Source organism: Halichoerus grypus, chromosome 6, assembly GCF_964656455.1.
Source record: "Halichoerus grypus chromosome 6, mHalGry1.hap1.1, whole genome shotgun sequence".
NCBI classification, from domain to species: Eukaryota; Metazoa; Chordata; class Mammalia; order Carnivora; family Phocidae; genus Halichoerus; species Halichoerus grypus.
The window spans coordinates 107516773-107540778 of NC_135717.1; the positions used below are offsets into that span (position 1 = coordinate 107516773).

A 24006-nucleotide genomic window follows, 5' to 3' on the forward strand; every position below is an offset into this window, starting at 1 on the left:
AACACAATGCGAGTGTTACCCTTTGGCTTGGCTCCCTAGTTGCTGTTTATCACAGATTTTATCATTTAGTAGATATTAAAATAATATTTTCAAGTGTAGTGCTAAGCTGCTAGAGAAATAATGAAAAACAAGACAGAAATCAGTCTGTCCTCATGTGGCTTGCAGTCTTTTTCTTTTTTGTCAATAAGAGGAAATTCTGATGTTGAAAATACTACCTTCCTAAAAGTTGTTCCTAGTTTTGTTGTAAAATACCCCCAATCCTTCTATCTCGTGGAGTCTCTTATAAGAGCAAGTCATGAACACCAAGATCTCAATAATGAGGTTTCTGGCCAGTGTCCCTGGGCAGCTTACTATTTCACTCAGCAGGCAGAGCTGCTAGGTCCCAATTTGCCCTTAGAATAAAATGAAAGGCAACCAGAGTTCTGAGTTCCATATCATCTAGGATTCTATTTCTTCTTCTACTATGACCGGCACATATTTTTACCTGTTGGCACCTGTTTGGAGAATTACCACTCCCCAGTTCTCAGTCCACGTTGTTTGGAATGGATATGACTAATAAGCCACCATAAACCCTGGTCACACGGACTGGTTCAGAGGTGGGCACATAGAGCAGACAGGCCAGTAAGAGCCTTCTCTGAATTTCTGTGGGAGATATCAGGAAAGGAGTACTGTAGCGCCATTAGTGTTCCTAAGTAGTAAAATTTAAGGCAAAACTAGACATCTAATAGCCACTTTTGCTAACGCACAGGGAAAGCCAAGCTGAGAATAAAGCCTACATATTCATACACACAGACCAGAAGGAAGCTTATATAACTTACAGAAGCTACCCTGTCCCTCATTTTTAACTTCAAGCTACCTTGAGCTGTGTTTCCAAAATATAATCCAAAAGTGTCCTGATTAATGCGTGGCCTCCTAAAATTAAATTCCTCATTCAAATCACTAGTGAGCTCCAGGTACTTTACCTGGGCTCTGGGTATATTATGGTGAATAATGATTTAAATAATACAGACCATCTCCATGACCTGCCCTTCAACCACCTGTTTTGAAACTCATTTCCTTCTATTCTCCCCTCCTTCACTCCACACCAGCAGCACTGGCTTCGAACATACCAAGTACAATCTCACCTCGGGGATCTTCTCCCTGCCGGTCCCCCTCTTGCACCACTTACTGAAGACATGTGCATGACCCACTCCCTCACTTCCTCAGGTTTGGTCAGAGGCTTCTTCATCAAAGAGGCCACTCCTTAGCTTTCTAACCCCCAGGCACCTAACACTCTCTTCCCCCCATCACTTTACCATTCCCCATCACACTTACCACTCCTTGGTATGTTATATATTCCTTTATCGTCTGCATTCTCTCACCGCATGGAGGTATGTGAAGGCAGAGTCCGTAGTGTGGTAACTGCTGTAAACGGAGCAGTGAGAATGGAGCCTGGCATTTGGTAAGTGCCTGATTTTTGTTAAACGAATAAATTAATGAATGTAATGAAATTTTTGTGGTCAATGGATAAACAAGTTTGTCACTTACCACAGATCATGTTATAATTTTATCAACTTTCCAAACTTCAAAATACACCGGAAATAGTAAACTAAGTAAAAGAGTCATCATTTCTCCACAGAAGTTAGTAAGAATTTTGACACCATATATCTTTTCGTAAACTATATTTTGTGAGATAATTATTAAATCTATCTGCCTCCTTTTGCAAAATGATTGTATGTCCTAAACTCACTTCTTTCAAGTTTTCAAGGGACACACTACGTTTTGAGTAGTGAAATGTAATACACAACCCTTCTCTCTTTCTTAAAAGCCTTTGGATTTATTAACTAACTATCCTTTGTTGTTTAAAGGAATCATTAAAAGAAATAAAAATATATCACGTAACAGACTACCATCACTGATACTACTAAAGACCAAGAAAACTGCATGTTTTTTTGAAGATTTATTTGAGAGAGAGACACAGAGCAAGCATGCATGCACACAAGTGAGCACGAGCCGGGGGGGGGGGTGGGGAAGGAAAGGAGGGGAGAGAATCCTCAAGCAGACTCCCTGCTGAACGTGGAGCCCGACCTGGGGCTCCACCTCATGACCCTGAGACCATGATCTGAGCCAAGACAGGAGTGGGATGCCCAGCTGACTGAGCCACCCAGGCACCCCGAAAACTGCATTCTTAACCAATGCCCTCACTTTGTGTATTTTCAGGGCTCTATAACATTAACAGCTAACATTACTGAACACTATATACGATTTAATAAGAATTCTAAGAATACGGATTCCCTCGTATCACTGTGTCTACACAACCACACTGTTGCCTGCCCTTGTCTGTGCGTCATTTTTGTGACCACCCATCCTAGAACAGTCCCTCCTCCTCCTCCCAAGAATAATTTCAATTTTTTTGACAGTAGTTGACTGTGCCTTATTTATTTCGTTAGTGGCTATATCTTTGAGGTAGAAATAAGCTCCTTCAGAATAAGGACCTTGTCCATTTTGTTCAGTATGAAAGGCTGTAGAGGATGCTGGTTAAGAGACCGTTACCTAGAACAAATTCTGGTTCTGCCATTTATTAGCTATGTGATCTGATTAAGAATACAGATTCCCTTGTATCACTGTGTCGACACAACCCCACTGCTGTGTGGTCCCCGAGTCTGTTTCTTCACTTGTGAAATGGGGATCCTAACAGTATGAACCTCTGTTGCTGTGAGAGTTATATTGGTTAGACACAGTATTTGGCACATAAGAAGTGCCCACCTAGTGTTAGCTGTTATCCTTGTAAAACCCCGTACCCCAGCACCTAGCACAGCGCCTGACACACGGGTAAGCAGTCACACAATGCCTCTGGACGGACGAACTATCCTAGACTTCTAAACTCCACTCGGAGTTATCAACTGCCTCTCCCCTAGTATAGTTTATTGTCAATCAATAGTTTGATCAACTTTTATTTGAGAAAAACAAAACTTCTCTGATTTGAGTCAGAAAAAGGTTGAAAAATTCTCTTTGGGATTTCATTTTAACATGGCAGGACCCGTAAACAGATGTACTGATACTAGCCATGGAAGGGGGCACCGTTTTGATCAATTCTAACTATTAAAATGTGATCTGTTACAGTTCAAGAAAACGGAATAGCCTGTGTTTCTGTATAAAAAATTATACTCTGTGCATGAAACTGTAATAAAATACATTTTAAAGAAAATCTTGAAGCATGGAAATAATATTTTTCTTATGCAGAAATCTTAAAATTCACTGAAAGATGGGATAATGAATGATTCAGAATATGCATCTGAGTCAAGCCAGATTTGAGTTCTGACTTTCTGCCACCTACCACAGGGAGACCATGTTTTCTGTGCCTCATTTCTCTCATCTCCCAAACAGTGTAATAATAATAGTAACTACTTCAGAGTGTTGTTGTGGGATTGAAAGATACAATAATACCATATAAAGTCTATGCACAAAGTAAATGTAAATGCTCCTAAAATGATTGTTCTTTTTTATTGATTTCAAACCGCTGACAGATAAATTAAAATTTTAAAAAAACCATGACTGTTTTTCAAGCTTCCTCTTTAAAAGCAGTAAGACTTTAAATGATATTTTTCTCCCATTGCTGCCAGAAATGTCAACTGCATAGGTAAGCGGACTCATATTCTAAAACATACTTTTCAAAAAACCACTGAAGAGTTGAATGAACGTTCAATAAGACTATTAGACAAGAAATAGAAAAATCTACAGAATTATTACATGAATGATGCTGACTGTATTTCAGTAATTCTTATGAAATGACTAGAAAGACTGATAATAAACTATTTCAAAAAGCAAAATTAAAACATTTTTCACAGAATATTTTTGAGAAATATGAATTTTCAATGACTTCCTGCGGCGGATACATCTAAATACACACCAGCTAACGAGACCACCACAAACAAAACGAACACCAATCTAAGGTTCCAACTAACAACTGTACGATCAAGGCTGCCATTTGTTTTAAGACTACCAAAGCCACTGCAGCCATTGCCCATAACATACGTTTGGGTTTCATAAGGCTCACCTTTCATAATGGAAGATTTTACCACATCTGAGGTGTGCACACCTGCAATATGGGCCTACTCTGAATTATAATCTATTCCCCATAATTATAAACAAAAACCTAATCTACTCATTCTTAAGAGGTACTTCCCAGATTTAGACATTAGCGATGGTCTGCTCTAAAATTCTAAAATAGTCATAAATCACATAATATTGTATAGCTTTTATATTTGAAATTCCATTGTACTCATAAATGCTTTACCTCAAAATTACTTTTTTTATTTTATTTTTTTAGAGATTTTATTATTTATTTGAGAGAGAAAGAGAGAGCACGAGCAGAGGTTGGAGTAGAGGGAGAGGGAGAAGCAGACTCCCCGCTGAGCAGGGAGCCTGATGCAGGGCTCGATCCCAGGACCCTGAGATCATAACGTGAGCCAAAATCGAGAGTCGGACGCTTAACTGACTGAGCCACCCAGGCGCCCCCAAAATTAAGTTTTTAAATTAGGTCCAACATGTTAGAGACCAGGAGAAAATAGTAACTGCTGACACACAAATAAATTCCAAACAGTCTAGATAAAATCCACAAAGACTATAAACATACCCATCTGCCCTTGGAAAGTCGGTCATTCAGCAATAATCATTTTGCACTGAATTACATCTCCTCCTCACCAACCACTTGGGGGGTCCCTGGCTTCAGGATGACTGAATCCCACACAAGGAAGGCTTCTCGTGCTGTTGGCACTCCATTTCCTTCTCCAAATCTCAGGGATCAAAGGTCAGACATCATCATCCATCCTCCCACAGGAGTAGAAAGGCAGCCAGAGAAACACTGATTAAGTACCTAGTGGATGTTAAGCAGGGACTGTATTTGGTGGTGGGGATGCAAAGATAAGGAACACTGTGTCATTAGTGGGACAGGAGTGTGAAAATCAAGTGCAGAGTGCCACAGAGAAGGAATCAAGTGCAGGTGCTGGGAGCACAGAGAAGGAAGGCACGCTGCCCCGTGCTCTGAGAGATAAGAGTTCTGAGGAAGGCTGGAGGGTGGCTCTTGTTTGCCTGCTCTAGAAAATGCCAGGTTTGCTCCCTCTTCTTTGAGCAGCTTCTCCTTAATGAACCTTCCACCTATTGCAACAACCTGAATAAAATCATCTCCCTACTTGTTCAGTGCATTTTGTCTTCCACGAAAGGTAGCATCTTGCTTTTACTGTCATCCGAGGAAAGGGAGCAACAATTTCTGTTCACATGTGAACACACACTTTTTTTTTGGCGGGGGGCAACCGTTTTTGACAGGGCAGCCAGCCACAGTATGAGATGAGACACCTGGTTTCTACTGCCCCATCAGAGCAAAGGTGATTCCGTACATCGTGATGCTGTGGTCCAGCCTTTAAGAAAGCGATATGCTCCAAGCAGTGATCTCATAAAAGCTCCCGCTTCAATCACCCAGAGGATTCTCTGCAACACTCCCTCTTAGGTTCTTTCTGTGACAACACACCACATGCACACTTACACACACACGACAGACACATTTACATAATGCACTCTCTGCACAGAAATCAAAGGGGACACACCCACTAGTGAAAATCATGTTGAAGAGGCTTCAAGGCAGATTTTTAAAAAATAAACAAACAAACAGTATCCCAGATTGGTCCTAAGAGAAAAACTGAAGCAACTGATAAAACAGACACAAAGATTAAAGAAGGGGTCAACGAACTGTAGCCCACAGGCCACATTTAGTTGGCTTCCTATTTTTGTAAATAATAAAACCTAACAGTGACAAAAAAACAAGCTTTTGTGTTTTACTGGCACAAAGCCACACTCACTCCTTCACACACTATCACTGGCTTTCATGCTGTAACGGCAGAGCTAAGGAGCTGCGAGCCACAAAGCCAAGCACTTACACTGTCTGGCCCTTTCCAGAAAAAGTTCCCCAACTCCCAGAACCAAGCATCAAAATTAATTCCTTTCTACTCAAAAGAGAAAAGCCCCAAACCTACTCTGTTAAAAAGCAAAATGAGAATATTCCCATAACTCTCGTCATTAGTTCTTTCAGATGAAACATCATTTTACCCACTTTGTAGACTTTGTACTTCTTGTGTGACACAATAAAATACCAGCATCTACTGGACAAAGCAGGCAGAAACATTTAAACATTTCTATTTCAGTCTTTTTTAAAAAAAAAAAAGGTCTTAAAAGTAAACAATGAACCGTGTTAAATTTGCTAATGGAGAACAGTATCAAAAGGCCTTCTTAGTACACAGAAAATCCCTAATATGCTACTAGTCCTCAAATTTAATACATTCTCTTTATGAGACAATTTTTACGTTTTTCTTTGCAGAGTTCACTGGTTGGATGAAATAGGCAAGCTCAGGAACTGCCGACTCTACCGCCTCAGCTCCCTCCCACGTCATCTCCCCGCCTGGGGAGGCAGGAGGCATGGTCCCTGTTCTCCCCTGGAATGATGATGGAGTTCTGGCTCTAGCAAAATGAACTGGAAAGATCAACTGAAACGAGATTGTAAAGGAACTTGTTTCTGAGGAGAGGGACTGATCCTGTGCATTGGGGTGGTAACTTTGGAAGCCATAGGGTATGGAGATGGAGAGGCGAGATACCAGAACGAAAGGCAGCGTGGAAGGCACCATTACCCAGGCAGAGGGGTGAACACCACAGACCTAACCCAGGCAATGACAGTGACAGCAGGGAAGAGAAACGGTTGTGAACCACACTCTTCTCAAGGTGGAAGCAACTGAACTAAATTAGTCAATTGACGGGCACCTGGGTGGCTCAGTTAGTTAAGTGACTGCCTTCGGCTCAGGTCATGATCCCCGTAGGTCCTGGGATCGAGTCCCACATCGGGCTCCCCCTGCTCTGTGGGGAGCCTGCTTCTCCCTCTGCCTTTGCCTGCCACTCCCCCTGCTTGTGCTCTCTCTCTGTCTGTCAAATAAATAAGTAAAATCTTTAAAAATAAATAAGTCAGTTGACTTTGAAGGTTTACCTTCTTGTTTCTATTTTGTAGCTGTTCTGTATTCTTTCCTTTTAGAAAAGGAGGACATTCTTAAGGAAATCTGATAGGTTCTCAGCTCCCTATGAACAAGGACCACGCCACCCTATGTCTTTTCTCAGTATCTACATCTAAACTACAGGGCACGGAGGTAGCATGAATCGAAGAGCTTGGCCGGCTGGAGGGAGGACAGACGGGAGAGGCCACGGAGTGGGGCTCAGATTCTGCCTCTCTCATTTCCTAGCTGTTCAACCTTGCCAGCTCTCCATTTTCTCAGCACAGTATGGATCATAATGTGTAATTTTTAGGGCTGTTTTAACAATCAGAGAGACACAGAGACAGAGAGGGAATGTATGTGTGCACACACGCACATTTACAAAAACAGGCATTCGGTAAAGAGTAATTGTTACTAGTATTTTCGCACTAGTATTATTCAATATGAATAATTAATGTTTGGACAACCCTACCAAAGGTCTTTGCTTTTATAGAAAGTTGGTTTTGAAAGTCTCTGTCCACCCCCACCCTTTGGGCAAGAGCAGTTATTGGATTCAGTTCTCTAAAAAAAATTATTTCGAAGCTTTATTTTATTCTAAAAGATGTGCAATGGGAGTTATTTTTTTCAAGGAAATATCTTAAAAAGTTCAAGGAGGAAAAAACTATACTGAAAATGTGAGACACTTACACTGCACTTTTATGTTGCTCTAGTTTCAGAAACCTAGCAATTTTCTCCTCAATCTATCTTGCCAAGTATACATCTCCTTACTGAAGGTTACTACATTTCAAGCAACACAGATGCTGAGAAGTTAACTAAAATGCACATCTACGGTGTTTGGTAAGGTACTGATTAAAAACACTGCTCAGTGGGTAGACCAGAGGAGTTAGAGTGCCTACAGTACAGTGGTAAAGGAAGGAGAAAAATAATGTTATTTGACCACTTTATCTCCCAAATATAAAGTGAATTTAAAATATTTGAAAAAAAGGTAAGAGTGATTCTTTTGTTTTTTTTAAGATTTATTTATTTGAGAGAGAGAGAGAGAGAGAGAGGGAGAGAGAGAGCTGGAGCAGGGGGAGGGGCAGAGAGAGAAGAGAGAATCTCAAGCAGACTTCCTGGTGAGCGAGGAGTCTAATGAGATCAGGGCCTGAGCTGAAACCAAGAGCTGGATGCTTAACCCACTGCACCACCCAGGCACCCCTTCCTTTGGTTTTTAAGAAACATACTAGATGATCTCTCCTGACATGTGTAAACAGGCAAGTTTCTTTAGATAGCACATGACATGGCTATTAGTATTCTGATTCTAGAGCCCATCAATGGAATTGTCCCGTTACCACTAAAAAGTCCCAACATTAAAGAGTGCTCATATGCCCTCCGCCCTGAGATGGAAAAACTGGGTTTTCTTCAGGATCTTCCTCTCACCTTCTCCAAAGACGAGGTAACCATTAAACGGCACAGCAATTTGTCTTATCTTGAGGGAAAAAAAAATATCCAGACTATGGTTTTATTTACAAAGCAGACTACCACCTGTGCTGAATGATGGATTCACTGTTTAGCTGGTAATGAATTTCCCTGAAGCAGCAACTAAGGAACTACATTCCTTTTTAAATATCTACCTAGTTGGGTCTTTTACTCATGCTTGACTATATTAAATACAGAGCATTAAAAAACAGGATGAACTTCACAATGTGTTGGGGGAGAAAGAAAACTCTGAGGCAGTCAAAATTCCTTCAGCATGGATTCTTTTTAAATGAAATATGGATTTAAGTACACTTTAGTGAGAAAGCAGAAAGATGAGCCTTCAGGTATTACCTACCAACTTATAAGACAATCTGGATTTTCCAATATAAATCAAGGAAAATGGCTTGAAAGCCTACAGGTTATCTGAAAAACGTTTCCTTCTCCCATAAGTAGATTAAGTGGAAAAATCTCTGTGTTATTCTTTATCCCATGTAAAAGGTGAGTCAATGACATTTTAATGTACAATCTAAGAACTATTCCAATTCTGCCTAAGATTTTAAAAGTCCTCTGTGGTTTAGAAAATCGAAGGCAACCTTTATTTAAAGCCATGTTGAATTAAATAGAGTTTCTTTTAAATAAGTCAGCATACAAAAATAAGTTTCACTAGAAACTGAGTAGAATTGTATATAGTTTTAATAGTCCAGCTGACAGCTTGTTAACACAAGAATAGAGAATTAAAGCGGCTTTTTACTTGACCTTTTGTCTTAATCTGTTTACCATAGGAGATACGTAGAATAGCCTCACATTTGGACAATTTTAGCAATTTTACAAACACCTTGAGAATATTAGATACAGAAATGTTTTCCTTGCCTATATTCATAAAACTGGGAGTCATCCTGCTGAGAAACAATTCGTCAATACCTATTTCAAGTTCACCCAGTAAATAACATACTTGCATTACTTTGGGTATACCACCACGTGAAGAAAATATAAGCAAAACTACCAGAAATACTGGGGAAAATGACTACTTTCCCCTCAGTGCAGCAGATGTCAACTGCAATGAGCATTCTACTGCAATGTTATTATGCCGGAATCAGATTTCTAAAGAAACTTTTGGAAGGATTTCTATCAGGATATGATAAATATCTACCCTCTCTGACCTCTCTGCAGAATAGGATTTGTTGAAATGGCCACAGGCAATATCAATTCACAGGAAAAGAAATGACTTATGAGGAGATAAGACTTGATGAACTAATGGCAAGATCACTGCAGGAGAAAAGAGAGAGATGCAGCTGTCCCCTCCTGCACACGATAGACGTGACCCCCCCCAAGAGCTGGACGTAAATCGAAACAGGTTTTAAACTGAACTCACGGGAGGGTCCTGAATAAATTCCCCTCCCTACAACGTTCTTCCTTCTCAGGCTGGAGACTGAGCTACCTGACAAAGGCAAAACACAGAGCCACGTCTGCCCAGTTACTGAGTTGATTAGTTGATAAAATTAAACAATGCAAATGTTGTTGGCGTGAATGTTTTTGCAAGATTATACACTGTGCGTAGGTAGCCTGAAACTCTCCGATAACAGCAACCAGTGGGCCTGAATCTAATTTTTCTAAAGCATCTGATAGGGCCTCTGGTTGCTACTTCTCACTTATGCAGATTAAGATTTGAGTGACCAAGGGCAAGGCCAACGTTCTGATATTGTTCTGTTCAATAAATCTATTTTGGAAGCATCTATGACTCAGTGATCTGGATAATATTAACTCTAAATATAATTTTCAAAAGACAGGATGCACAAAAACGCTATTTCCCTTTAAAAAAAGAAAAGGTCATATACATTTTTAAGTTCCCTGGACTGACCCTATGCTATAAACAAACAGATTTGCAGAAGGCTGCTCTCCACTGCCCTGAGATGCGCCCTCAGTTTCTCCCTTGCTTTGCTGCTTTCACTCCACCTGCTGTTGCAACGAAGCTGCCCAGACAACTCCATTCTCCCAAAACTGCTTTTTCCTTCTCTGGGTTTTTGTACTGGTTCTACAACAATATTTGCACGTTTCTCCAGGGAGAGAAAGCCTTGTTTACATTTTCCTCCCGATGAGGCTGCCGTAGCCCCCCCCAGGGCAGAGCAGACGACGGAGTGGCTGCGTTGGTGCAGAAGTGTGAGACTTTCCCTAAGCCCTGCCTACGGGGCTTCTGCTTAACCTGTGGGGCAGCAGGCCTGGCTTTCCTTTCACCTCATCCCAGGAATCTATTTCTTGCTCTCTGGTGCAGGATAAGAAATTGAAGACGTCAAGGGAAAAAAAAAAATGTTTTAACTATGTGTGGTGATGCATGTTAATGACACTTACACTCTGGTGATCATTTTGCAATTATACACACGCTGAATCATTATGTCACACACCTGAAACTCACATAATGTTGTGTGTCAACTATGTATCAATTAGAAACAGAAAACTAAAGAAGTCATTAGAGAGTGCTTTCAAACGAGGTGGTATAAAGCATACGAATACACAAATTTCATCTCTAGATTCTTTCCAAAGATTGCCTTCAGAGGAGTCCTATCTCTTTTGTTGACTAATTCTGTTTTTCTTGTAAGACAATTACTGTTATAAACTAAAGCTCCTGACAAAGACTCTCTGCTCTTCTATATGCCTGGTAAATTAAGAGATGACCATCTGCTTCTGACAATACAGGCAGCTCCAACTTTTCCTACCCCGCCTCATGGACTTGCCCCAGAGAGGTACCCCAAATGCTTTAAGTTCATGTCTGTCAAACTGAGGGGTGCACATCCCAGGAACTGAACACGACAAGAGTGATGGAACACTTTAAAGTCAAAGAATAAACACTAGATATCTAGAAAAAACACTTCTAAAGTAGAGTGAACAGGTATATTACGAAACAAAACACCAACTTTTGTTAATTTCTAGGATAAAGCATAAAAATTCAAATAAATGTTGGGCTTACTGCAGTTGCCTTTTGCTATGGAATCCAGGCCCCAAAAGGCCTCACTCCACTCAACGTTGAAGCTAAGTGGAAAAGTTTGAGAATCACTGCCTTAAGTAATTACTGAGGTCTCCCTCCAGCTTCTACCTCTGTTGTAAATGAAAGTCACGACACTAGTACACATGTATACAGCATGAAATAAACTAAGGCAACAACCTGTAAGAAATGAGCAACAAAATGATGGAAGTGATGATGTGTATTACTTTGTACTCAAATTTGTTTTTAACTCTAAAAGTAGTAACTGTGTCCCTACTAATTCAAAGTTTAGGCTTGGCAACCCCATACAAATAAAGAGGAATAGTTCTTACTGCAATGCCTTAGAATTCCGGCACATGTACGCTTCATAACAATTATCAAAATTTACAAGAAAATTAATCTGGTCCACTTAGTGATACATACAATTTGGTACTTGCTGTTCCCTCTGCTTGGAACACTCGTCCCTTCAGTTCTCTACTCTGCTGATTCTTCCTTAGCCTTTACACTCAACTCGTCAGAGAAGCCTTTCCTAACCATCCCCCTGCAAGCCTTCTATAAATGTCGTCATCCTGTTTGTTTCCTTTAAAGCCATTACTACAATTTGCAGTTATCCAGGAATTTACTCTTTATCATCTGTGTGCTTCTTCCCAACAGAATGGACCAGAACCTTGTCTTATTTATTGCCACATCCCCAACTCTCTTGAGTGTCACTCAATAAACATTTTGGAACGAAAGGCTGCTGCACAGCATTTAAAAATTAAAAAGCAGACATTTCTCACAGATTTTTTAAACTCTAAAAAATCAGACTGTGGAGCTATTATAATCTGGCTCTCTTTTCTTACAAACCTAAAAAGAAACTGAGGTTCGGCAACTCCTAGAAAATCTTTTTAGGATTCCAAACTAGGGGTGGAGCCAGGACTCATCACCATTTCCCTTGTCTCCCGCGCCAGGGAGCTTTCCAAACCAAGCTCACTTTATTAGTCCTGCAGGATGTATAAACAATGTTGAATATGCATGAAAACCAATTGTTTGCTTCTTTTCCCATCAATTGCCCTTTTTCTTTTTTTTTTTTTTTTTTTTGCCCACTATAGTGGAGAAATCACATGCTAAGAAGGCTGATCTCTGTGCCATGTGCAGACAAGATGGAACACCATTAAAATCCAATGCTGTTCCGCAGCGTGGACTATGAGCTTCACCTCCACTGCAGCCACGGCCAGAGAGCCACCAGATTGACTACAGAAAGTCACAAAGTGTGTCTGAAGCCAGGAGAAGTCAATCCCATAGGCACCGATCTCTCACACATCCAAAAAACAATTTAATACATACTTGGGTAGCTATGCCTATTTTCCTCAAACAAATCAAATTTAAACTCCAGGGACCAAAATAAAAAAAATCCTAGGAAAAAAGAAGGGTCACATAAGCAAGTACCGTGAACAGTCACAAGTTACAAATCCACTGGAAACTCCCAGAGAAGGACATGGGGACTGATGAGGAATCAGATCTATTTATTGAGTTCACAGGCAGGTAGCAGGTAACTAAGCCACCATGTCTGATGATAAAACATTTCTCCCTAGAAGAAACAGGGGTCATGCACAACTTCTTTCTAACCTCCTGAAATATCTGGAGTGTTTTGCGGTGGCTAGGCCAAAGTTCCTCCCTCCAGACTGCTGCACTTTGTTGCCCAGAGTTCCCAGGCTTAAAGTCGGGGCTCAAAATTTACCTGGTCAGGATCCATGCACAGGTGAACCCACGCTACTCTCTAACCCTACAATACAATGGCTGACTTGTCTTCTCTGCGCCAGGACATTTTTATTATTTTGAAATCAGCTGTTTCTTCCTGTATATTTGCCGTGTCGGTGTGTTAAGACAAGCCCTAGCACTGGTCTCTATTTTCCAACTAACTTGACACAGAGTCTCATTCCTGGACGTGACAATGGTGAAATAAAATTCACACGTGTGCAGAACAGGTTTTACCCTGATCAAATTTCTCAATCATAAAAGTGAGGCCCCCAAATTACCTGCTATGTAACACTGGCAGATCTGCCTTGTGAATTCATGCCATAATGCTATTAATTCTGTACTTTTAAAAAAGAACATGAGATTAATTTTAAAACTAAGCAAGATGATAGTACTCAATACAAATCGAGAAAAAGGTAAATTGTAAATCCTATTAGTTGCAAAGTTTAAGATATTTACCCAAGCATGGGACAAATGTTATTAGGATTCAATCGGTAACACAGTATTTTTTTTTTAAACCTGTGCCAAATGTGTATATAAAGCAATATTTTATTTTTACCCAAGAAAAAGTGCCCTATTTTAACTCCAAAAGACCTCTCATAAAAACTAAAGCAAATGCGGGTAATTACAATCTTAAGTACCTCAAGTTTCTTAAAAAACCATTCCAAATCATCATGAAACTCAAATAGTGCGCACTGTCAATGGCTCTGTGGCTATACCAGTCAGAGAAATTTTTAAGTAGTCCAAATGAAGCTACATGGTCAACGCTCTATAGTCAAATCAGTGGTATCCCTACCCCTACACAGGAAGGCTTTTTTTTATTAAGTTGTTGTCCTATCCTTTACATAACAAAAGCTCATGTTCTAAATAGTATTTAATATAACCTAATAACCTGAAAAGTTTTTCCACTCACACATTATTAGTACAAGAGCTTCAAGCATACTGATTACTACAAAAACAAGCTCATATTTCATGCAAGCCACAGCCGAGAGAAATTCAGACAGGAGCATAAATGAAGGTATTTGTAATTTAAATGAACATTTAAAATAGTATTTTTAAATTAACACAATGTTCAACTCAGTAAAAGTGAATTATTTTGTTAAAAACAGAATTCTCTTTAATACTCGCACTAACATCTTACGCTGGAAATGCTGACAGTGCCAGGCACATGGTATACGCTCACCAACCTGTTTGTTAAAAATGACCTTGACCTAGATTTGGCTCAGTTCACTGGGGCTCTAACCTGAGCAAGAGAATAACAACACTGCACTACAACGACGAGAGTAATCGGGTGTGGCTAACAATGGTCACCAGCTTCTGCACAGTGTTTATTCTATTGTTTCAGGAAAGCACAACATTCAGCTCCACCAAAAATAACAGCAGGAGAAGGTGAGTGAACACACCTTCCAAGACCTGTGTGACATATATCAATATATGAGTGTGGGTGTTTGCCTTTTCGTTAAGTGTGAAAAATAATTTGACTAACGCAAAGTCAGCATTTCCACTTGGGTTTCCAATTAATGTAGGGGCAAAAGGAAAGTTGGGAGAAAATGAGACAATTTTGGGAATTGTGAATCTAGCAGGGTAATAGTTATTGTTGAGAAATGTATTATAAAATGTCTACCTCACATCACGTACATCCTGCAAATCACTTACCCAAATGAGACTGTCAAGATTAGAGATCCTGCCTGAGATTTTATAAAACCCTACATGATTTCTTCTCCAAAAAGAAATTCACCAACATAAATGGACTAGAAACTTTTTTTTTTTTTTGGTTTTCTGACAGGGTGAAATTTTGATTAGACAATTAAACATTTTAATGAAAACAGGGAAACACAAAATGATTCCAAAACTAGGATCTGAAGATATTCTTATTCTTTATAAAACCTGACTGGAAATTAATGTAACACATGTAAACAAGGTATTTTACTTTTACTAAAGTGATTTATTTTAAATAGTTCACACTATGACTTTTTCGTTAATATGGAAGATCAATATGCATATTTATTTTTATATATATTTATATATAAAATATACATATACTCAAAAATTATCACCCACACACAAAATGATGACAACCATGTCAAGTATATCCAATTTTGAAATAAAAGAGGCTCTACAAAAATAAAAATAGTAATTATATGAAGATAGTGGTATAATGGGGATGAGTTTTCTTTCTTTTATAACATTATATTACTTTTAAAACTGAATTAAAATATATTTTGATTTGGTTATATACATAAAATCGCTACATCATTTAGAGATATTAAATAATAGCAGAAGAATATAGTTTCTAAATAAAACCACTATGTGGTTTTAAAATTAATGTAAGTACAAAATCCACATACCTGAGCCAACCTCTTTTTCCTCTTCTTCAATGTTGTTTTTGATGCTATCATATTCCTCATCAATGGTCTGGTTACCACGCATCTGAGATAAAATTCTACGGGCCTTCTGAGTCTGTCCTTTCTGAATCAGCCATCGAGGGCTTTCAGGTAAAAAGAGAAAGCCAAAAAACTGTATAACTGCTGGAATTGCTGCAAGTCCCAACATGTACCTGTAATAAGAAATCCACGTATTATTATAAAATTTGGACTTATTAGTATAAATAAAAGGTTTGTGTTCACCACACTGGGAAATAGCATCTCATGTTAAATTAGAATGATTTTCCATGTGTGTGGCCAGAAAAAAGAATATTTTTATGCTGTAGTGAGAAACTGAAAAATGAGAAAAATCTGATGACATAAATTACAGTAAAAAGGAGCAAAAGTCATAATAATTATGTATATACATTCTGAACCACACATATCATGCAAAAACATCATAATCACCATCCCTTCCTAATATACATATAATTCTGTATTTTACAATAGAAAATGAGGCTAAGACAAAACTCTGATAATCTGTTTAAAAAGATATATTTTTCATTAAGATAAATGTCCCAAACTATTTATTGTTTTGCTCCGTGAATGATCAGTAATGATTTCATTTTGCCATCAAGCATCATGTTCATCCTCATTAACTAAGGAGAAACCCAGAGCAGAAAAGGATAGTCAGAAGCAAACAATCATTATTAAAATGACAGAAGTATAGTAAATAAGCATATCACTTTAAATCCATCAGAGAAATAACAAAAATAGTAATATGAGTACATCAATATCAAAGATCTCTCCAAAATTATTCTGACCACTGGAACAATCTCCTAACATCTCTTTGATGTTAGGCCTCCATCTTTTTGAATTGAGGGGTTTGAGTAGATAAACTGCGAGGTCGCTTTCAAATGGGAACTTCTATGGATCTAGGACACTTGTACGTTTTCTGTTGATCCAAATTCCCTGGGTATATTCCACGGCAGATTTATGATGGTAGAGCTCAGAAAGCCAACTCTGATTACATAACAACCATACTCACTGATATTCATAAATCAATTAGAAGTCACTTGACTCAATACACTTTTCAAAGCTATTCCAACATTTAAGCTATGTTAAACCCAAAGTAGAGTGAGCAGCCTTGAAGCCTCCAGATATAAAATGTGTGAAATAAGTCCATTACTTTTCAAACAAAATTCATTTTAATTCCAAAAACAGCAGGAAAAAAAAATACAATTGTCACATGGGTGTTAAAACTACCTCTCACTCCAAGATATTTGCAAACGACATATCTGATAAAGGTTTATCAGTATCCAAAATGTATAAAGAACTTACCAAACTTAACACCTAAAAACTAAATAATCCAGTTAAGAAATGGGCAGAGGACATAAATAGACATTTTTCCAAAAAAGACATACAGATGGCTAACAGATATATGGAAAGATGCTCAACACCACTCATCATCAGGGAACTACAAATCAAAACTACAATGAGATACCCTGTCAGGATGGCTAAAATCAACACAGGAAATGAGAGATGTTGGCAAGGATGTGGAGAAAGGGGAAACCTCTTACACTGTTGGTGAGAATGCAAACTGGTGCAGCCACTCTGGAAAACAGTATGGAGGTGCTTCAAAAAGTTGAAAATAGAACTACCCTACGACCCAGCAAATGCACTACCAGGTATTTACCCAAGGATAAAAAAAATACTGATTTGAAGGAACAAGTGCACCCTGATGTTTGCAGCAGCACCATCAACAGTAGCCAAATTACAGAAGGGCCAACATGTCCCACTGACTGATAATTGGATAAAGAAGTTGTGGAAAATATATACAATGGAATATTACTCAGCCATAAAAAATAATGAAATCTTGCCATTTGCAAAGACATGGATGGAGCTAGAGTGTATTATGCTAAGCGAAATAAGTCAGAGAAAGACAAATACTACATGATTTCACTCATATGTGGAATTTAAGAAAAGAAACAAATGAACATAGGTATAAAAAAAGAGAGAGGCAAACCATAAAAACAAAGTCTTAACTGTAGAGAAACCCCTGGCCAGACTTATCAAAAAGAAAAGAGAAATTACCCAAATAAATAAAATCATGCACAAAAGAGGAGAGATCACACCAACACCAAAGAAATACAAACAATTATAAGAACATATTATGAGCAACTATATGCCAGCAAATTACACAATCTGGAAGAAATGGATGCATTCCTAGAGATGTATCAACTACCAAAACTGAACCAGGAAGAAATAGAAAACCTGAACAGACCTATAACCACTAAGGAAATTGAAGCAGTCATCAAAAATCTCCCAAAAAAACAAAAGCCCAGGGCCAGATGACTTCCCAGGGGAATTCTACCAAACATTTCAAGAAGAATTAATACCTATTCTTCTGAAACTGTTCCAAAAAATACAAATGGAAGGAAAACTTCCAAACTCGTTTTATGAGGCCACCATTATCCTGATCCCAAAACCAGACAAAGACCCCATCAAAAAGGAGAATTACAGACCAATATCCTTGATGAACATGCATGCAAAAATTCTCACCAAAATACTAGCCAATAGGATCCCACAGTACATTAAAAGGATTATTCATCACGACCAAGTGGGATTTATCCCTGGGCTTGGTTGGTTCAACATCCACAAATCAATCAATGTGATACAATACATTAATAAAAGAAAGAACAAGAACCATATGATCCTCTCAAGAGATGCAGAAAAAGCATTTGACAAAGTACAGCATCCTTTCTTGATCAAACTCTTCAGAGTATACGGATAGAGAGTACATACCTCAATATCATAAAAGCCATCTATGAAAAACCTACAGCAAATATCATTCTCAATGAGGAAAAACTGAGAGCTTTCCCCCTAAGGTCAGGAACGCGGCAGGGATGTCCACTATCACCACTGCTATTCAACATAGTACCAGAAGTCCTAGCCTCAGCAATCAGACAACAAAAAGAAATAAAAGGCATCCAAATCGGCAAAGAAGAAGTCAAACTCTCACTCTTCGCAGATGATATGATACTTTATGTGGAAAACCCAAAAGACTCCACCCCAAAACTGCTAGAACTCATACAGGAATTCAGTCAAGTGGCAGGATATAAAATCAATGCACAGAAATCAGTGGCATTCCTATACACCAACAACAAGACAGAAGAAAGAGAAATTAAGGAGTCGATCCCATTTACAATTGCACCCAAAACCATAAGATACCTAGGAATAAATCTAGCCAAAGAGGCAAAGAATCTGTACTCAGAAAACTATAAAATACTCATGAAAGAAATTGAGGAAGACACAAAGAAATGGAAAAACGTTCCATGCTCATGGATTGGAAGAACAAGTATTGTGAAGATGTCAATGCTACCTAGAGCAATCTACACATTTAATGCAATCCCTATCAAAATACCATCCACTTTTTTCAAAGAAATGGAACAAATAATCCTAAAATTTGTATGGAACCAGAAAAGACCGCAAATAGCCAGAGGAATGTTGAAAAAGAAAAGCAAAGCTGGTGGCATCACAATTCCGGACTTCAAGCTCTATTACAAAGCTGTCATCATCAAGACAGTATGATACTGGCACAAAAACAGACACATAGATCAATGGAACAGAATAGAGAGCCCAGAAATGGACCCTCAACTCTAGGGTCAACTAATCTTCAACAAAGCAGGAATGAATGTCCAATGGAAAAAAGACAGTCTCTTCAATAAATGGTGTTGGGAAAACTGGACAGCCACATGCAGAAGAATGAAACTGGACCATTTCCTTACACCACACACAAAAATAGACTCCAAATGGTTGAAAGACCTAAATGTGAGACAGGAGTCCATCAAAATCATAAAGGAGAACACAGGCAGCAACCTCTTTGACTTCAGCCGCAGCAACTTCTTCCTAGAAACATTGCCAAAGGCAAGTGAAGCAATGGCAAAAATGAACTACTGGGACTTCATCAAGATAAAAAGCTTTTGCACAGCAAAGGAAACAGTCAATAAAACCAAAAGACAACCGACAGAATGGGAGAAGATACTTGCGAATGACATATCAGATAAAGGGCTAGTATCCAAAATCTATAAAGAACTTATCAAACTCAACACCCAAAGAACAAATGATCCAATCAAGAAATGGGCAGAAGACATGAACAGACATTTCTGCAAAGAAGACATCCAAATGGCCAATAGACACACGAAAAAGTGCTCAACATTGCTTGGCATCAAGGAAAGACAAATCAAAGCCTCAATGAGATACCACCTCACACAAGTCAGAATGGCTAAAATTAACAAGTCAGGAAATGACAGATGTTGGTGGGGATGCAGAGAAAGGGGAACCCTCCTACACTGTTGGTGGGAACACAAGCTGGTGCAGCCACTCTGGAAAACAGTATGGAGGTTCCTCAAAAAGTTGAAAATAGAGCTACCCTATGACCCAGCAATTGCACTACTGGGTATTTACCCCAAAGATACAAATGTAGGGATCCGAAGGGGTACATGCACCCCAATGTTTATAGCAGCAATGTCCACAATAGCCAAACTATGGAAAGAGCCAAGATGTCCATTGACAGATGAATGGATAAAGAAGATATGGTATAGGGCGCCTGCGTGGCTCAGTCGTTAAGCGTCTGCCTTCGGCTCAGGTCATGATCCCAGGGTCCTGGGATCGAGTCCCGCATCGGGCTCCCTGCTCAGCGGGAAGCCTGCTTCTCCCTCTCCCATTCCCCCTGCTTGTGTTCCCTCTCTCGCTGTGTCTCTGTCTGTCAAATAAATCAATTAAAATCTTTAAAAAAAAAAAAAAAAAGAAGATATGGTATATATATACAATGGAATATTATGCAGCCATCAAAAGGAATGAAATCTTGCCATTTGCAATGGCGTGGATGGAACTGGAGGGTATTATGTTGAGCAAAATAAGTCAATCAGAGAAAGACATGTATCATATGATCTCACTGATATGAGGAAGTCTTAATTTCAGGAAACATACTGAGGGTTGCTGGAGTGGTGGGGGGGTGGGAGGGATGGGGTGGCTGGGTGATAGATATTGGGGAGGGTATGTGCTATGGTGAGTGCTGTGAATTGGGTAAGACTGTTGAATCACAGACCTGTACCTCTGAAACAAATTATACATTATATGTTAAAAAAAAGAAGATAGCAGGAAGGGAAAAATGAAGGGGGGGAATCTGAGGGGGAGATGAACCATGAGAGACTATGGACTTTGAGAAACAAACTGAGGGTTCTAGAGGGGAGGAGGGTGGGGGGATGGATTAGCCTAGTGATGGGTATTAAAGAGGGCACGTACTGAATGGAGCACTGGGTGTTATACGCAAACAATGAATCATGGAACACTACATCAAAAACTAATGATGTAATGTATGGTGATTAACATAATATAATAAAATAAAATAAATTGAACAAAAAACCCACAAAAAACTATAGAGAACAAACTGAGGGTTGCTGGAAGGGAGGGAAGTGGTGGGGGAGGCGGGGAGGAATGGTCTAAATGGGTGATGGGTATTTAGGAGAGTGCCTGTTATGATGAGCAGTGGGTGTTGTATGTAATCACTAAATTCTACTCCTGAAATTAATATTTCACTACATGTTAACTGGAATTTAAATAAAAACTTGAACCAAAACAAAACAAACAAAAAAAAGAGTATCTCTCACTCCAAACAGCTGCTAAAAATACACATGGAAACAGAAAAATTAAGATTTTTAAAAGTAAACAAAGTTTTTATGACTAAATGAATCATTTGGCTTACAGTACTGAATAAAATCTTATTAAAAGTGTTTTATACTTTAATCCATAGGCTGTGATAATTATACCAATACTTAATCATTCCTTCCTCTGCTAACCTACAGAACAGTGTTTAACCTCCACTTACATCACTATACCTTGTATTATATACCTGTCCCACTTGATTGTGTATTTAACTTTGTATTTGACAAAGCACCTAATAAAATACCTTGCACACAGTAGGCACTTAGTAAATATTTTAAGAAACATACAAAAGCAGCTATACATCTAAACTTCCTGTATTAGCTAGATAGAAAATAAGTGTACTTCACATTTGTATAGCACTGGTTCATGTAGCAATTCTTCTGGATCATTTAGCTCTGCAAACTTAGTTGCAAGGTAATTCCTTTCAATTAAACTGTTTGTTATTCCAGATATAATCAGACTTTTCTGAAGAAGATGTCTCATCTGAAAACCAGGTGAGAGCTGAGATTGGCTCACACAAATGCATGCTTGTGGCAGCTTCCTCTTAAGACGCTAACTTGTACAACCAAATGTGTTACTTTAATGTATGTTTTATTGCTGTAAATGAATGACATTTTTATTGACCTGTGTTCTCTTGAAGAAAAGGTTATACACAATTGTATTGCCAATTACTGCCAATTATGTAAAAGAAAAGCGATAAAAGACAAATACCAAATATATTGGATTAGGAAATAAATTTCTAAAATCCTAAAAATGGAAGCCTATGTGTCATTTCTCTACATTTTTCATGATCTTTCCTTTTGTTCTCCAAACCCCCTTAGTGATGAATTAAGATTAAAAGGCTGCACAGGGTACTTCAAAGCAGCACTTGAAATGAATATAGAAACTGAAACATTTTCAGGCCAAAAGATGCCCACATAATACTGTGCACTTTATTACTCACTATTTAATCTTAGGACACGGTATTTCTAAAAACTAAAAGAAAAGGAGAAGGGAAGAAAAGGGAAACACAAAAAGAAAATTGCAAACATACATATTAGCGTGTTTCTAAAGCAAGCTATAGAAGACAGGCTACTTCAGCTTTCCAGTCCTTTAAAATCCAAGAGTCTAGGTCTGAAATATACAATTCAATGCCCTAACACTAAGGTGGGTGGCACCCAGCTGCCAACCTTTAAGGATATTGAAGCCTGGTTCCAGAGACTAGGCAAAATAAAACATGTTTTATACATTTACGCCCTAATGCTTCTCTTCTAGAAGTAAAACAAAGCTTATTTTACTACATTTTGATTATCTTTCATGATGTACAGAATTTGCTGCCCCAAAATGAGTCTCTTTGGCATAATGATTATTTTAGGCTGATTATCTTTAAGAAACTGCAAACACAGCAAAAGCTCTGAAAACCAAATAGAAGTTACCCTTTTGTAAGAAGCATTTACATCTACAAGGGAAACCTCCATTTATAAGGGTGTCTCCTTCTATCAGGAAGAGAGAGATGACTCAGTCTTCAGAAATCTTATCAAAGAAGAAGGTAAAACTTAAATCTGTATCACAACCTTACCCTTGTTTACTGTGCTTTTCCTGGTAACCCGTCTTAACTGACTCCCCACCCCCAACATCTTTTGTCTATAGATGAAGATGGTGATGGCTTTGGCCATTTTGGGGAGTTATTCAGTTTTATGTGGGTCTCTCCCATTTACACAGGAAGTATACAGGTCATTAAACTTTTGTTTGTCTCTTATTAAGTGACCTCATGTCAATTTAATTCTCTGACCAGGCAGAGGAACTCTGAAGGGGAGGAAATGTTTTCCTCCCAAACAATGATAAAAGTATTTTGATAATAATAAATTTCCAAGGCTCTGTAGAGACCAAATATATAAGATGAGGGGGTAGCTGTGGTTTATGATGGGATGAGCACAGGAACAGACCTGGGTTCTCTATTCAGCCCTGGGCATACTAACCACAAAACCCTTGTCTAGTTATTTAATATTTTAACACACAGGTGACAGCATCTATTTCATAGGACTGCTGAGAGAATTAAGTGAAACCATACAGTTGGTACCTAGAATAGAGAGGGCACCCAGTAAAATTTGTTTTTACCTCCCTGACTCCCTCACCTATCAATTTAATGCAACTTATCTATAGTGGCTGTATCATCCACCCAAAAGTCAGTAGGGAGAACTAACCAATTTCTTTCTTGAAGAAAAACTGTTGCTCTGATGATGTACAGATTGGAGAACAGGAAAAAAATAAAGAGATTGCTTTGCTGTGTTACTGATGAAAATTGTATCATGAGACTAAAAGAGCAAGAACTCTATAGGCTTAGTTAAGGCAGTATGTATTTGGGGCTCACCCTGAGTCCTCGAAATCCAAGGAAATCAGGAACCACATGAATGACAAAAAATATACTAATAAGACAAACAGTCTATTGACAAACCAGGGCAGTCAATCCCACAAAGAAGTGTTACCTACTGATATGGGAGATCTCATTATTGTAAGTTAAATCAAGGGTTCTAAACCCTGGCTTCACATTAGGAAGGGGGGGGAGGGAGACTTTTAAAACATACCAGTGTCCAGGCCCTACCCACCCAGGATTTTGATTAATTGGTCTGGGCTCCAGGCCCAGGAAATTCTATTAAAAGCTCCCCAGGTGGTGCTAATGTGCAGTCAGGGCTAAGAACCACTGATCTAAGTGTTTTTAAAAACCCAGGGGGTGAAAGTGAACAGTAATCGCCCAAGG

The 24006-nt window shown here is 38.8% G+C and overlaps 1 protein-coding gene across 1 annotated transcript in view; it reads right to left on the reverse strand.

Moving 5' to 3' along the window:
* The window catches only part of SLC2A13 (solute carrier family 2 member 13), a 362649-nt gene that overhangs the window by 266943 nt on the left and 71700 nt on the right, over positions 1-24006 (reverse strand). The window contains exon 3 of the mRNA XM_078075885.1: positions 15528-15736. Coding sequence (XP_077932011.1) covers positions 15528-15736 — 209 coding nt within the window. The remainder of the gene's footprint in view (positions 1-15527; positions 15737-24006) is intronic.